This window comes from Tachyglossus aculeatus, chromosome 4 (genome assembly GCF_015852505.1).
Source record: "Tachyglossus aculeatus isolate mTacAcu1 chromosome 4, mTacAcu1.pri, whole genome shotgun sequence".
Lineage (NCBI taxonomy): Eukaryota > Metazoa > Chordata > Mammalia > Monotremata > Tachyglossidae > Tachyglossus > Tachyglossus aculeatus.
The window spans coordinates 8,467,180-8,481,551 of NC_052069.1; the positions used below are offsets into that span (position 1 = coordinate 8,467,180).

Below are 14,372 nucleotides of genomic sequence, written 5' to 3' on the forward strand. Positions count from 1 at the left end.
ACCTCATCTGTAAAATGGGGACTAAGGACAACCTGATAATCTTGTACCTATCCCAGCGCTTAGAACATTGCTTGGCACAGAGTAAGTGCTTAGCAAGTACCATTATTATTACTGTACTCTCCTAAGTGCTTAGTGCAGTGCTTGGAATCCAGTAAGCACTCAATAAATATGACTGACTGAATAAATGAGTAAAGTGATCTGTGTGGGGTGCCTAGGGGGAATCTGTGTGTGGCGATCAATGTGGGTAGCCTGTACAGAGGCCTGTGTGTGGGGTCCAATGTGGGTAACCTGGCTGGGGGCTCTTTGTTTGGGGGCTAATGGGAATATCCTGTGCGAAACCCGTGTGGGTAACCTAGGTGAGGGCCTGGGTTGAGGGCCTGTATGGAGGTCTGCGTGGGGACCTGGGTAGGTGCTCTACTGTCCTCTCCCAAGCGCTTAGTACATCATCATCATCAATCGTATTTATTGAGTGCTTACTATGTGCAGAGCACTGTACTAAGCGCTTGGGAAGTACAAATTGGCAACATATAGAGACAGTCCCTACCCAACAGTGGGCTCACAGTCTAAAAGGGGGAGACAGAGAACAAAACCAAACATACTAACAAAATAAAATAAATAGAATAGATGTGTTCAAGTAAAATAAATAAATAAATACAGTAATAAATATGTACAAACATATATACAGGTGCTATGGGGAAGGGAAGGAGGTAAGATGGGGGGGATGGAGAGGGGGACGAGGGGGCGAGGAAGGAAGGGGCTCAGTCTGGGAAGGCCTCCCGGAGGAGGTGAGCTCTCAGCAGGGCCTTGAAGGGAGGAAGAGAGCTAGCCTGGCGGATGGGCAGAGGGAGGCCATTCCAGGCCCGGGGGATGACGTGGGCCGGGGGTCGATGGTGGGACAGGCGGGACAGGTACAGTGCTTTACACCTAGTAAGCGCTCAGTAAATATGACTGAATGAATGAAATGTACTGGGTGGGGAGCCTGTGGGGAACTTGTGTGGGTAACCTTGGTGGGGGCCTGTCTGTGGGGATCAATGAGACTTGTCTGCTGTGTGACCTTGGGCAAGTCACTTCACTTCGCTGGGCCTCGGTTCCCTCATCCGTAAAATAATGATAATGATGGCATTTATTAAGCGCGTACTACGTGCAAGGCACTGTTCTAAGCACTGGGGAGGTTGCAAGGTGATCAGGTTGTCCCACGGGGGGCTCACAGTCTTACTCCCCATTGTACAGTTGAGGTAACTGAGGTATAGAGAAGCGAAGTGACTTGCCCAAAGTCACACAGCTGACAATTGGCAGACCCAGGATTTGAACACATGACTTCTTTCCACTGAGCCACGCTGCTTCTGGGGATTGAGACTGTGGGCCTCACATGGAACCAACCCGATTTGCTTGTATCTACCCCAGTGCTTAGTACAGTGCCTGGAACATAGTGAGCGCTTGACAAATACCATGATTATTTACCTGTGTGGGGGCCAATGTGGGTAATGTGAGATGCAGCATTGGCTAATGGATAAAGCACGGGCCAGGGAGCTGGAAGGACAAGGATCCTCATCCCGACGATGCCACTTGGTCCGCTGAGTGACCTCGGGTGAGTTACTTTACTTCTCTGGGCCTCGGTTCCCTCATCTGTCAAATGAGGATGGAGACTGCGAGCCCCAGCTGGGACAGGGTCTGTGTTCAACCCGATTTGCTCATATCTACCCCAGCGCTTAAGACGGTGCCTGGCACGGAGCAAGCGCTTAACAAAACAAAAACAACACAAACTTGTGTAGAGGCCAATGTGGGTAACCCATGTGGGGTCTCGTGTGGGGAGCCTGTGGCGGTGGTCTGTGGGGTGCGGGGGGGAGGCCTGTGGGGGAGATCTGTGTGTGTGTGTGGCCTAGAGCAAGCTTGTTGTGGGCAGCGAACGTGTCTAGCCACCCTGTTATAGTGTAATAACTGTAACGGAATTGTGATATTTCTTAAGCGCTGCTGTGAGCTGCTTCAAGCACCATTCTAAGTGCTGGGGAGGATCCAGGAGGATCAGGTCCGACACAGTCCGTGGTCCAAACAAGGCTCACAACCTAAATACGCTAAATTGGCTTCAAAGCTGTCCATCCCCTCACCCCCTCCTACCTCCCCTCCCTTCTCCCCTTCTCCAGCCCAGCCCGCACCCTCCGCTCCTCTGCTGCTAATCTCCTCACCGGGCCTCGTTCTCGCCTGTCCCACAGTCTACCCCCGGCCCACGTCATCCCCCGGGCCTGGAATGCCCTCCCTCCCAACATCCGCCAAGCTAGCTCTCTTCCTCCCTTCAAAGCCCTACTGAGAGCTCACCTCCTCCAGGAGGCCTTCCCAGACTGAGCAACCCCCTTTTTCCTCTGCTCCTCCTCCCTTCCCCATCACCCTGACTCCTTCCCTCTGCTCTACCAACCCCCCTGCCCCACAGGACTTGTGTATATATGTCTATAATTCTAATTATTCATATTGATGCTATTGATGCCCGTCTACTTGTTTTGTTTTGTTGTCTGTCTCCCCCTCTTCTAGACTGTGAGCCCGTTGTTGGGTAGGGATTGTCTCTGTTGCCAAACTGTACTTTCCAAGTGCTTAGTACAGTGCTATGCGCACAGTAAGAGCTCAATAAATACGATTGAATGAATAAATGAATGAATGAAATAGGCGGGTGAACTAGTACTACTAATAATAATGTTGGCATAGGGACCGTCTCTATATGTTGCAAATCTGTACTTCCCAAGCGCTTAGTACAGTGCTCGGCACACAGTAAGCACTCAATAAATATGATTGAATGAATGAATGAATGAAGTGCTTACTATGTGCCAAGCACTGTTCTAAGTGCTGGTGAGGGGGATACAAGGTGATCAGGTTGCCCCACGTGGGGCTCACAGTCTTAATCCCCATTTTACAGATGGGGTAACTGAGGCACAGAGAAGTGAAGTGACATGCCCAAAGTCATCATCATCATCATTATCATCAATCGTATTTATTGAGCGCTTACTGTGTGCAGAGCATTGTACTAAGCGCTTGGGAAGTACAAGTTGGCAACACATAGAGACAGTCCCTACCCAACAGTGGGCTCACAGTCACATGGCTGACAGGTGGCGGAGCCGGAATTAGAACCCATGACCTCTGACTCCCAAGCCTAGGCTCTTTCCACTGAGCCACGCTGCTTCAGTATGGAATCTCCATTTTCCAGATGAGGGAACTGAGGCCAAGAGAAGTGAAGTGAGTCACCCAAGGTCACAAGCAGGAACGTGGCAAAGGCAGGATTAGAACCCAGGTCCTCTGGCTCTGAGGCCTGTGCTGTCTTTACTAGGCCACGCTCTGCCAACCGCTTGGAAAAATGCTCTACACAAGAAATGCTCAAAACATTCTACTGATTGATTAACCTGTGGTAGGAGTGAGAGAGTGTGTGTGTGTGTGTGTGTGTGTTTTTGCGGCAGGGGGGACCCTGGAGAGGGTACCCCTATTGCATCCAAAGGAAAGAGCTCCCCCAGTCCTCCTCCATGGCCCATGCAATAGCAACATCTGTCTATTTATTTTTTTAAATGGTATTTATGTACTTACTATGTGCCAGGCTGTACTAAGCGCTGGGCTAGATACAAGCGACAAGAAGCAGTGTAGCCTAGTGAAAAGTGCATGGGCCTGGAAATCAGAAGGCCTGGGTTCTAATCTTGGCTCCGCTACTGATCTACTGTGTGACCCTGGACAAGTCATTTCACTTCTCTGGGCTTCAGTTCCCTCACCTGCAAAATGGGGATTAAGACTGTGAGCCCTTTATGGGACAGGGCCTGTGTCCATCTTGATTACCATGCATCCACTCCTGTGCTTAGTACAGTGCCTGGCACATAGTAAGCGCTTAATAAATTATTATTATCAAGTGCCGCTGAGTGATTTCTGATATTTTTTCTCCAGGACATCCCGTCTTCTGCCACAATCTGCAAGTTTTCTAACGGTTCTTCCGTTATCGTTGTTATGATCTCTGTTGCCAAATTGTACTTTCCGAGTGCTTAGTACAGTGCTCTGCATACAGTAAGTGCTCAACAAGCGCTCAATAAATACGATTGAATGAATGAATGAATCAATGTCCATCTATCTGCCAGTCTCCCTCTTCCACGTTTTCCTTGGATTTTTCCTCGCATTGGTGACTTTTCCAGAGAATCAGTCCTCCTGATTTCCACAATAATTATGAGTGGGTCGAGAATGTGTCTGTTTAGTGTAACACTGGACTTTCCCAAGCGCTTAGCACAGTGCTCTGCATAGAATAAGTACTCAATAAATAGTCCTGACTGACTGACTGTTAAGCTAATCAGGTCTGACAGTCCATGGCCCACACAGCGCTTACAGTCTTAACCCCCAAGGGAGCGGGACGGTTTAGCGGATAGAGCACAGGCCTAGGAGTCAGAAGGGCCTGGGTTCTAATCCCACTCTGCCACATTCACTCATTCAATCGGATTTACTGAGCACTTCCTATGTGCAGAGCACTGTACTAAGCACTTGGAAAGTACAACTTGGCAACAGAGACAATCTCAACCCAACGACAGGCTCACAGTCTAGAAGGGGGAGACAGACAAAGCAAATAAAACAAGTAGACAGGCATCAGTAGCATCACACATGTCTATTGTGTGACCTTGGGTGAGTCACATCACTTCTCTGGGCCTCAGTTCCCTCATCTGCAAAATGGGGATTAAGAGTGGGAGCCCCATGCGGGACAGGGACTGGGTTCAACCTGATTAGCTTGTATCTACCCCAGCGCTTAGAATAGTGCCTGGAACATAGTAAGCACTTAACAAATACCACAATTATTATTATTAGTGGGCAGGGAATGTGTCTGTTTATCATTATATTGTATTCCCCAAGCACTTAGCATAGTGCTCTGCACACAGTAACCGCTCAATAAATGTGAGCGACTGACTGTTAAGCTAATGAGGCTGGACACAGCGCATGTCCCACAAGGGGCTCACAGTCCTAACCCCCATTCATGCAATTATATTTATTGAGCGCTCTGTGCAGGGCACTGTACAAAGCACTTGGGAGAGTGTTGACGGCACTACCATCCTTCCTGTCTCACAAGCCCACAACCTTGGTGTCATCCTTGACTCCGCTCTCTCGTTCACCCTTCACATCCAAGCCGTCACCAAAACCTGCCGGTCTCAGCTCCATAACAATGCCAAGATCCGCCCTTTCCTCTCCATCCAAACCGCTACCCTGCTTGTTCAAGCTCTCATCCTATCCTGTCTGGACTACTGTATCAGCCTCCTCTCCGATCTCCCATCCTCGTGTCTCTCCCCACTTCAATCCATACTTCACACCGCTTCCCAGATTGTCTTTGTCCAGAAACGCTCTGGGCACGTTACTCCCCTCCTCAAAAATCTCCAGTGGCTACCAATCAACCTATGCATCAGGCAGAAACTCCTCACCCTGGGCTTCAAGGCTGTCCATCCCCTCGCCCCCTCCTACCTCACCTCCCTTCTCTCCTTCTCCAACCCAGCCCGCACCCTCCGCCGCTAATCTCCTCACCGGGCCTCGCTCTCGCCTGTCCCGCCATCGACCCCTGGCCCACGTCCTCCCCCGGGCCTGGAATACCCTCCCTCTGCCCATCCGCCATACTAGCTCTCTTCCTCCCTTCAAGGCCCTACTGAGAACTCACCTCTTCCAGGAGGCCTTCCCAGACTGAGCCCCCTCCTTCCTCTCCCCCTCCTCCCCCCCTCCATTCCCCCTGCCTTACCTCCTTCCCTTCCTCACAGCACCTGTATATATGTATATATGTTTGTACATATTTATTAGTCTATTTTACTTGTACATATCTATTCTATTTATTTTATTTTGTTAATATGTTTTGTTTTGTTCTCTGTCTCCCCATTCTAGACTGTGAGCCCACTGTTGGGTAGGGACTGTCTCTATATGTTGCCAACTTGTACTTCCCAAGAGCTTAGTACAGTGCTCTGCACACAGTAAGTGCTCAATACGATTGATTGATTGATTGATAATACAACAGCAGACACATTTGCTGCCCACAATGAGCTGACAGTCTTGGGGAAGGTTGGAGGGTGGGGGGGACAGATATTAAAATAAATAAATTACAGTCCAGAGCAGCGTGGCTTAGTGGATAGAGCCCAGGCCTGGAAGTCAGAAGGGTGGGGGTTCTAATACCAACTCTGGCACATGTCTGCTGTGTGACCTTGGGCAAGTCATTTCACTTCTCTGGGCCTCAATCTGTAAAATGAAGATTAAGACTGTGAGCCCCATGTGGGACAGGGACTGTGTCCAACTTGATTAACTTGTTATCTACCCCAGCACTTAGAAAGTGTGTGGCACATAGTGAGCACTTAAACAAGTACCATAATTATTATTATTATTATTGTTGTTGTTGTTATGTGACCAATGAGGTCTGTCTGTCAGTCTGTCCTAGGATGACCGACAAGAGATGAACTTCCTCTGCTTTTTTGTGGGTTGTTGCGAAGCCTGCTGTCCAGACAGTGTCTTAGTTCCCACCATTCCAAAAATGGAGATAATAATAATAATTGTACTTATTAAACACTTACTATGTGCCAAGCACTGTTTTAAGCACTAGGGTAGAGTCAGTCGTATTTATTAAGCACTTACTATGTGCCAAGCACTGTCCTAAGTGCTTGAGAGGGTACAAAATAACAGCAGACACATTCCTGCCCACAGCGAGCTCACAGTCTAGAGGTGGAGAGAGACATTAATAGAAATAAATAGATAAATAAATAAAGAAATGACAGATACATAAATATGTGCTGTGGGGATGGGAGGGAGGATGAATGAAGGAGCAAGTAAGAGCAGCGTGAAAAGGAATGGGAGAAGAGAAGAGATCTTAGTCAGGGAAGGCTTCTTGGAGGAGATGTGCCTTTAATAAGGCTTTGAAGTGGGGGATAACAGTTCTAGAAGTGAGATAGATCCAAGCTAATCAGATCGGGGACAGTCCCTGTCCCACTTGGGGCTCCCAATCTTAACCCCGCTTTTTTCTGAAGTCACTGAGGCCCAGAGAAGTGAAATGACTCCCCAAGGTCGCCCAGCAGATGCGTGGCAGAGCCGGGATCAGAACCCAGGTCCTTCCAATTCCCAGGCCTGGGCTCTAGCCACTAAGCTACGCACGCAACGCTGGTCTCTGCTCGACTTCCTCCCTAAGTGCTAGTGTACAGGTGTGAACTGAGAGGCAGCCTACACTTCCTGCTCCTTCGCTCTTGGTTCTTTTCAGCGTTGCTCCGGCTCTAGGACAGTGGCTAAAAGAATCACACAGTTGCTGCCGGTACTTAATACGTGATGCAAAATACCTTGTGCTAGACACGCTGGACAGAACTGCCTAAAAAAACCTCACTGTTTTTCAAGGTTTTTCAAGCTCTAGGACAGTGGCTAAAAGAGTGACAGTGGCTAAAAGAGTCACACAGTTGCTGCCGGATTTAATATGTGATGCAAAATACCCTGTGCTACACACACTGGACAGAACTGCCTAAAAAAAACCTCAAGGTTTTTCAAGGTTTTTCAAACTCTAGGACAGTGGCTAAAAGAGTCACACAGTTGCTGCCGGTACTTAATACGTGATGCAAAATACCCTGTGCTAGACATGCTGGACAGAACTGCCTAAAAAAAACCTCAAGGTTTTTCAAGGTTTTTCAAACTCTAGGACAGTGGCTAAAAGAGTCACAGTGGCTAAAAGAGTCACACAGTTGCTTCCGGTACTTAATACGTGATGCAAAATACCCTGTGCTAGACACGCTGGACAGAACTGCCTAAAAAACACCTCACTGTTTTTCAAACTCTAGGACAGTGGCTAAAAGAGTGACAGTGGCTAAAGGAGTCACACAGTTGCTGCCGGTACTTAATACGTGATGCAAAATACCCTGTGCTAGACACGCGGGACAGAACTGCCTAAAAAAAACCTCAAGGTTTTTCAAGGTTCTTCAAACTCTAGGACAGTGGCTAAAAGAGTGACAGTGGCTAAAAGAGTCACACAGTTGCTGCCGGTACTTAATACGTGATGCAAAATACCCTGTGCTAGACACGCTGGACAGAACTGCCTAAAAAACCCCTCAAGGTTTTTCAAGGTTTTTCAAACTCTAGGACAGTGGCTAAAAGGGTGACAGTGGCTAAAAGAGTCACACAGTTGCTGCCGGTACTTAATACGTGATGCAAAATACCCTGTGCTAGACACGCTGGACAGAACTGCCTAAAAAAAAACCTCACTGTTTTTCAAGGTTTTTCAAACTCTAGGACAGTGGCTAAAAGAGTCACACAGTTGCTGCCGGTACTTAATACATGATGCAAAATACCCTGTGCTAGACACACTGGACAGAACTGCCTAAAAAAAAACCTCAAGGTTTTTCAAGGTTTTTCAAACTCTAGGACAGTGGCTAAAAGAGTCACACAGTTGCTGCCGGGACTTAATACATGATGCAAAATACCTTGTGCTAGACACGCTGGACAGAACTGCCTAAAAAAAACCTCAAGGTTTTTCAAGGTTTTTCAAACTCTAGGACAGTGGCTAAAAGAGTGACAGTGGCTAAAAGAGTCACACAGTTGCTGCCGGTACTTAATACGTGATGCAAAATACCCTGTGCTAGACACGCTGGACAGAACTGCCTAAAAAAAACCTCAAGGTTTTTCAAGGTTCTTCAAACTCTAGGACAGTGGCTAAAAGAGTCACACAGTTGCTGCGGGTACTTAATACATGATGCAAAATACCCTGTGCTAGACACGCTGGACAGAACTGCCTAAAAAAAACCTCAAGGTTTTTCATGGTTCTTCAAACTCTAGGACAGTGGCTAAAAGAGTGACAGTGGCTAAAAGAGTCACACAGTTGCTGCCGGTACTTAATACGTGATGCAAAATACCCTGTGCTAGACACGCCGGACAGAACTGCCTAAAAAACCTCACTGTTTTTCAAGGTTTTTCAAACTCTAGGACAGTGGCTAAAAGAGTGACAGTGGCTAAAAGAGTCACACAGTTGCTGCCGGTACTTAATATGTGATGCAAAATACCCTGTGCTAGACACGCTGGACAGAACTGCCTAAAAAAAACCTCAAGGTTTTTCAAACTTTAGGACAGTGGATAAAAGAGTCACACAGTTGCTGCTGGTACTTAATACGTGAGGCAAAATACCCTGTGCTAGACACGCTGGACAGAACTGCCTAAAAAAAACCCTCAAGGTTTTTCAAGGTTTTTCAAACTCTAGGACAGTGGCTAAAAGAGTCACACAGTTGCTGCCGGTACTTAATACATGATGCAAAATACCCTGTGCTAGATACACTGGACAGAACTGCCTAAAAAAACCCTCACTGTTTTTCAAGGTTTTTCAAACTCTAGGACAGTGGCTAAAAGAGTCACACAGTTGCTGCTGGTACTTAATACGTGATGCAAAATACCCTGTGCTAGACACGCTGGACAGAACTGCCTAAAAAAACCTCACTGTTTTTCAAGGTTTTTCAAACTCTAGGACAGTGGCTAAAAGAGTCACACAGTTGCTGCCGGTACTTAATACGTGATGCAAAATATCCTGTGCTAGATACACTGGACAGAACTGCCTAAAAAAACCCTCACTGTTTTTCAAGGTTTTTCAAACTCTAGGACAGTGGCTAAAAGAGTCACACAGTTGCTGCTGGTACTTAATACGTGATGCAAAATACCCTGTGCTAGACACGCTGGACATAACTGCCTAAAAAAACCTCACTGTTTTTCAAGGTTTTTCAAACTCTAGGACAGTGGCTAAAAGAGTCACACAGTTGCTGCCAGTACTTAATACGTGATGCAAAATACCCTGTGCTAGACACGCTGGACAGAACTGCCTAAAAAAAACCTCAAGGTTTTTCAAGGTTTTTCAAACTCTAGGACAGTGGCTAAAAGAGTCACACAGTTGCTGCCGGTACTTAATACGTGATGCAAAATACCTTGTGCGAGACGCGCTGGACAGAACTGCCTACAAAAATCCTCAAGGTTTCAAGGTTTTTCAAGGTGAACCTCAAGGTTCACAAAGGGCCCCGCTCTGGGTCTTGGATAACAGCTGTTCTTCAATCATTTGGATTTTGCCTCCACTAGGATGGAATGATGTCAAAGGGAAGCAGTGTGGCTTAGTGGCAGAGGTCATGGGTTCAAATCCCGGCTCCACCTCTTGTCAGCTGTGTGACTTTGGGCAAGTCACTTCACTTCTCTGTGCCTCAGTTACCTCATCTGGAAAATGGGGATTAAGACTGTGAGCCCCACGTGGGACAACCTGATCACCTTGTACCTACCCTAGCGCTTGGCACATAGTAAGCGTTTAATAAATGCCATCAGGATTATTATTATTATAGGAATTGAGAGAGTCTGAAATTGAAGGTGAAATTAGGCAGCAGTGGGGCCTGGTGGAAAGAGGGCAGGCCTATGAGTCGGAAGACTTGGGTTCTCACCCCAGCTCAGCCGCTTGTCCTCTGTATGACCTCGGGCAAGTCATTTCACTTCTCTTGGCCTCATCTATTCATTCATTCATTCAATCGTATTTATTGAGCACTTACTGTGTGCAGAGCACTGTACTAAGCGCTTAAAATCTATAAAATGGGGATTGAGACTGTGAGCCCCCTGTGCAAGTGGGGCAGTGTCCAAAGCCATTTGCTTGTACCCACCCCAGTGCTTAGTACAGTGTCTGGTGCATAGTAACGGCTTACCAAAGGCCATCATTATTACTATTATTATTATTGCTCTTTGCAATAATTATTTTACACACTGCCCAAATATCTGTGATAAATGTTTTACACAAGTACTTTCTGTCCACTTTCAGTGACTGGGCTATTCAGCGTTGATGCCTTCCCGGTAAGTCAGTCATATTTATTGAGGGCTTACTGAGTGCAGAGCGCTGTACTAAGCGTTTGGGAGAGTCCTTTATAACAATCCACAGACACCTTCCCTGTCCACAATGAGCGTACACAATCATAGCTATTTGTTTCGAGATAAGATCATGAACACTGACGTTCTGGAAGGTCATCAGTGTCCTATAATAATAATGATGGCATTTATTAAAACCTTACCATGTGCAAAGCACTGTTCTAAGCCCTGATTTTTTTTAAATCCTAGCATCGGAACTCCGCTCACCACAACACGGCTGTGCCGGGCGCGTGGTGTGAGGAGAAGGAATGACAGAGGTAGACCCCAACGGCTGTTGGGAGGAGAACCCAACGTGGGAAGCTCAATGGCAGGAGGGAGGGTTTTGAGGACTCGGTGAAACAAAGACGGGGACAAAGCAGCTGGGAGACCATGGCTGAGGACACACCAGCTTGGTGAAGTGCCGTCAAGAACGGAGCGGCTCTCTGACCGAACACTTTGCTTGGGAAGAGAGGTGAGTAGACCAGAGGGAAGGAAGCGCTATGTTTTGAAAACATTAAGCCCAATGACACCTTTCTCTACGTCTGTCTCCCCCTCTGGGCTGTAAGCTCCTTGTGGGCAGGGGATGGGTCTGTTCATTGTTGTATTGTCCTCTAAATGCTCAATAAGTAAGACTGAGTAAGATTGGAGAAGCTGCATGGCTCAGTGGAAAGAACACGGGCTTTGGAGTCAGAAGTCATGGGTTCAAATCCCAGCTCCGCCAATTGTCAGCTGGGTGACTTTGGGCAAGTCACTTAACTTCTCTGGGCCTCAGTTACCTCATCTGTAAAATGGATTTAAGACTGTGAGCCCCGCCGTGGCACAACCTGATCACTTTCTAACCTCCCCGGTGCTTAGAAGAGTGCTTGGCACATAGTAAGCGCTTAATAAATGCCATTATTATTATTATTGAATGGATGGGCAAGTGAATGGACGACGAGGCCGAGACTGTGGATCTCCTATTGTCCTGGTGGTGTCTACTTCAAAAACTAGTATATGTGTTTTTTGTCTGACTGCGTATACATTTATATAGGCGCCCCCACACACACATGTCTAAACACAGTAAAAGCCAAGACACATTGTTTAAGGAGATCGCTAGCACAGGAGGAAGTGTGTGGTTTGCATTCAAAGGCCCCGAAAATTGACCGAAATAAAAGTGATACGTCTAATGGTAAAACAGCTCAAGCTCAGAGTGAGGGAGTGAATTGGCTTGGTTGATTCTATTTCACATTCTCTAGACCGTGAGTTTGTCTAGATTGTGAGCTCATTGTGGGCAGGAATGTGTCTGTTTGTTGTACTAAGCACTCTCCCAAGCACTTGGTACAGTGCTTTGCACACAGTAAGCGCTCAGTAAATATGATTGAATTGAATGAACTTATGTTTGATTTGTTTTCCCTAGCTTCTAGTTCCAGCTCAGCTGCTTAAAAATGCTTAATCAATCGATCAATCAATCAACGGTATCTACTGAGCTCTTATTTTGTACAAAGCACTGTACTAAGTGCTTGGGAGAGTACAATCCAACAGAGGTGGTGGAGACGTTCGCTGCCCACAACGAGCTTACAGTCTAGAGGGGCTCAATAAACACCGTAGAGAAATATGCGGCAGGTTAGGAGGCTGCAGAGGAAGGAAGGTGGAGGTGGGTGATAACCTGGAGGGGCTGGAGGGGAAGGAAGGTGGGTTGGGTGGTCAATTAACTCTGTTGGATTGTACAGCAAGGGAAGCAGCACGGCGGAGTGGATAGAGCACAGGCTGGGACTCAAAAGGTCACGGGTTCTAATCCCAGCTCCGCCACTTGATGATGACGATGGTATTTGGTAAACACCACATGCCGAGCCCTGTTCTAAGCTCTGGGGTAGATGCAAGGTATTCAGGTTGGCCCATGTAGGGCTCACTGGCTTAATCCCCATTGACAGATGAGGTAACTGAAGGACAGAGAAGTGAAGTGACTTGCCCAAAGTCACAGAGCTGACAAGTGGCGGAGACGGAATTAGAACCCATGACCTTTGACACCCAAGGCCGTGCTCTTTCCACTAAGCCACGGTCTGCTGTGTGATCTCGGGCAAGTCACTCCACTTCTTTGGGCCTCAGTGATGTCATCTGCAAAATGGGGATTGAGACTGGGAGCCCCACGGGGGACAAGGGACTGTGTCCAACCTGATTTGCTTGTATCCACCCCAATCCTTATTTCAGTGCTTAACAAAGTGCTTAGTAACTGCTTGACAAATACCACAATTATTCTTATTATTATAGTAAGCACTCAGTGAAAACCACTGATTGAGACTGTGAGCCCCGCTGGGGACAGGGACTGTGTCCAACCTGATTTGCTTGTATCCACCCCAATCCTTATTTCAATGCTTAACAAAGTGCTTAGTAATTGCTTAACAAATACCACAATTATTATTATTATTATAGTAAGCACTCAATGAAAACCACCGATTGATTGATAAGATTTTCCCGAGTGCTTTAACATCAGTAGGGGGAAAGAGATATTATTATTCCCATTTACACATGAGAAAACTGGGGCACAGAGAGGTGGTGACTTGCTCAAGGTCATTGCCCAGCGGATAGAGCATGGGCCCAGAAGTTGGAAGGATTCTCATCCCAGCTCTGCCATTTGCGTGCTGTGTGACCTTGGGTGAGTCGATTGACTTCTCTGTGCCTCAGTGGCCTCATCGGGAAGCAGCGTGGCTCAGTGGAAAGAGCCCGGGCTTTGGAGTCAGAGGCCGTGGGTTCAAATCCCGGCTCCGCCACTTGTCAGCTGTGTGACTTTGGGCAGGTCACTTCACTTCTCTGGGCCTCAGTTCCCTCATCTGTAAAATGGGGATGAAGACTGAGCCCCTCGTGGGACAACCTGATTACCTTGTATCTACCCCAGAGCTTAGAACAGTGCTTTGCACATAGTAAGCGCTTAACAAATACCAACATTATTATTATTATCTATAAAATGGGGATTAAGACTCTGAATCCAATCTGATTAATTTGCCCCTACCCCAGCACTTAGAACAGTGCCTGGCACATAGTTAGCACTTACAAGTGCCGTCGTTATTATTAAGCAACAGGCCAGTGGCAGAACAGACTAGAACGAAGGTCTCTGAAATCCTAGAGGAAGACTCTGCCCCACACAATGAAAGAAAATCCGGAGCGTCAGCGGCCCAGGGAGAAGCGAGGGGAAGGTTGATCTCACCTTCAGATTGACAGTTGCCGGCTGAGACAGGATGGGATCTTCTCCCGCCTCGTACAAGTGTCGGAGGCGGACGAGGACACGCTCCGAGTTGGCCTCTGCCGTCTCTCCGCAGTGGCCTTTGGAAAGAAACGGAGGGACGTTTCAGCGATTGACACCCAAACTGAAAATTTCAAGACTGTCAGCTCATTGTGGGCAGGGAACGTGTCTGTTCTGTCATTCTGTCAGACTTGCCCAAGCACCTAGTACAGTGCTCTGCATGCAGTAAGCGCTCAGTAAGTACGATTGACTGACTGGCTGAGGGAAGTATTAGGGCCTAGTGGACAGAACATGCTCCTTCTAG

General features: G+C 47.4%; 1 protein-coding gene across 1 annotated transcript in view; it reads right to left on the bottom strand.

Annotated features, from left to right (window-relative positions):
* Window positions 1–14,372, bottom strand: part of MAN2B2 (mannosidase alpha class 2B member 2) — a 92,462-nt gene that overhangs the window by 8,843 nt on the left and 69,247 nt on the right. The window contains exon 17 of the mRNA XM_038745766.1: window positions 14,033–14,148. Coding sequence (XP_038601694.1) covers window positions 14,033–14,148 — 116 coding nt within the window. The remainder of the gene's footprint in view (window positions 1–14,032; window positions 14,149–14,372) is intronic.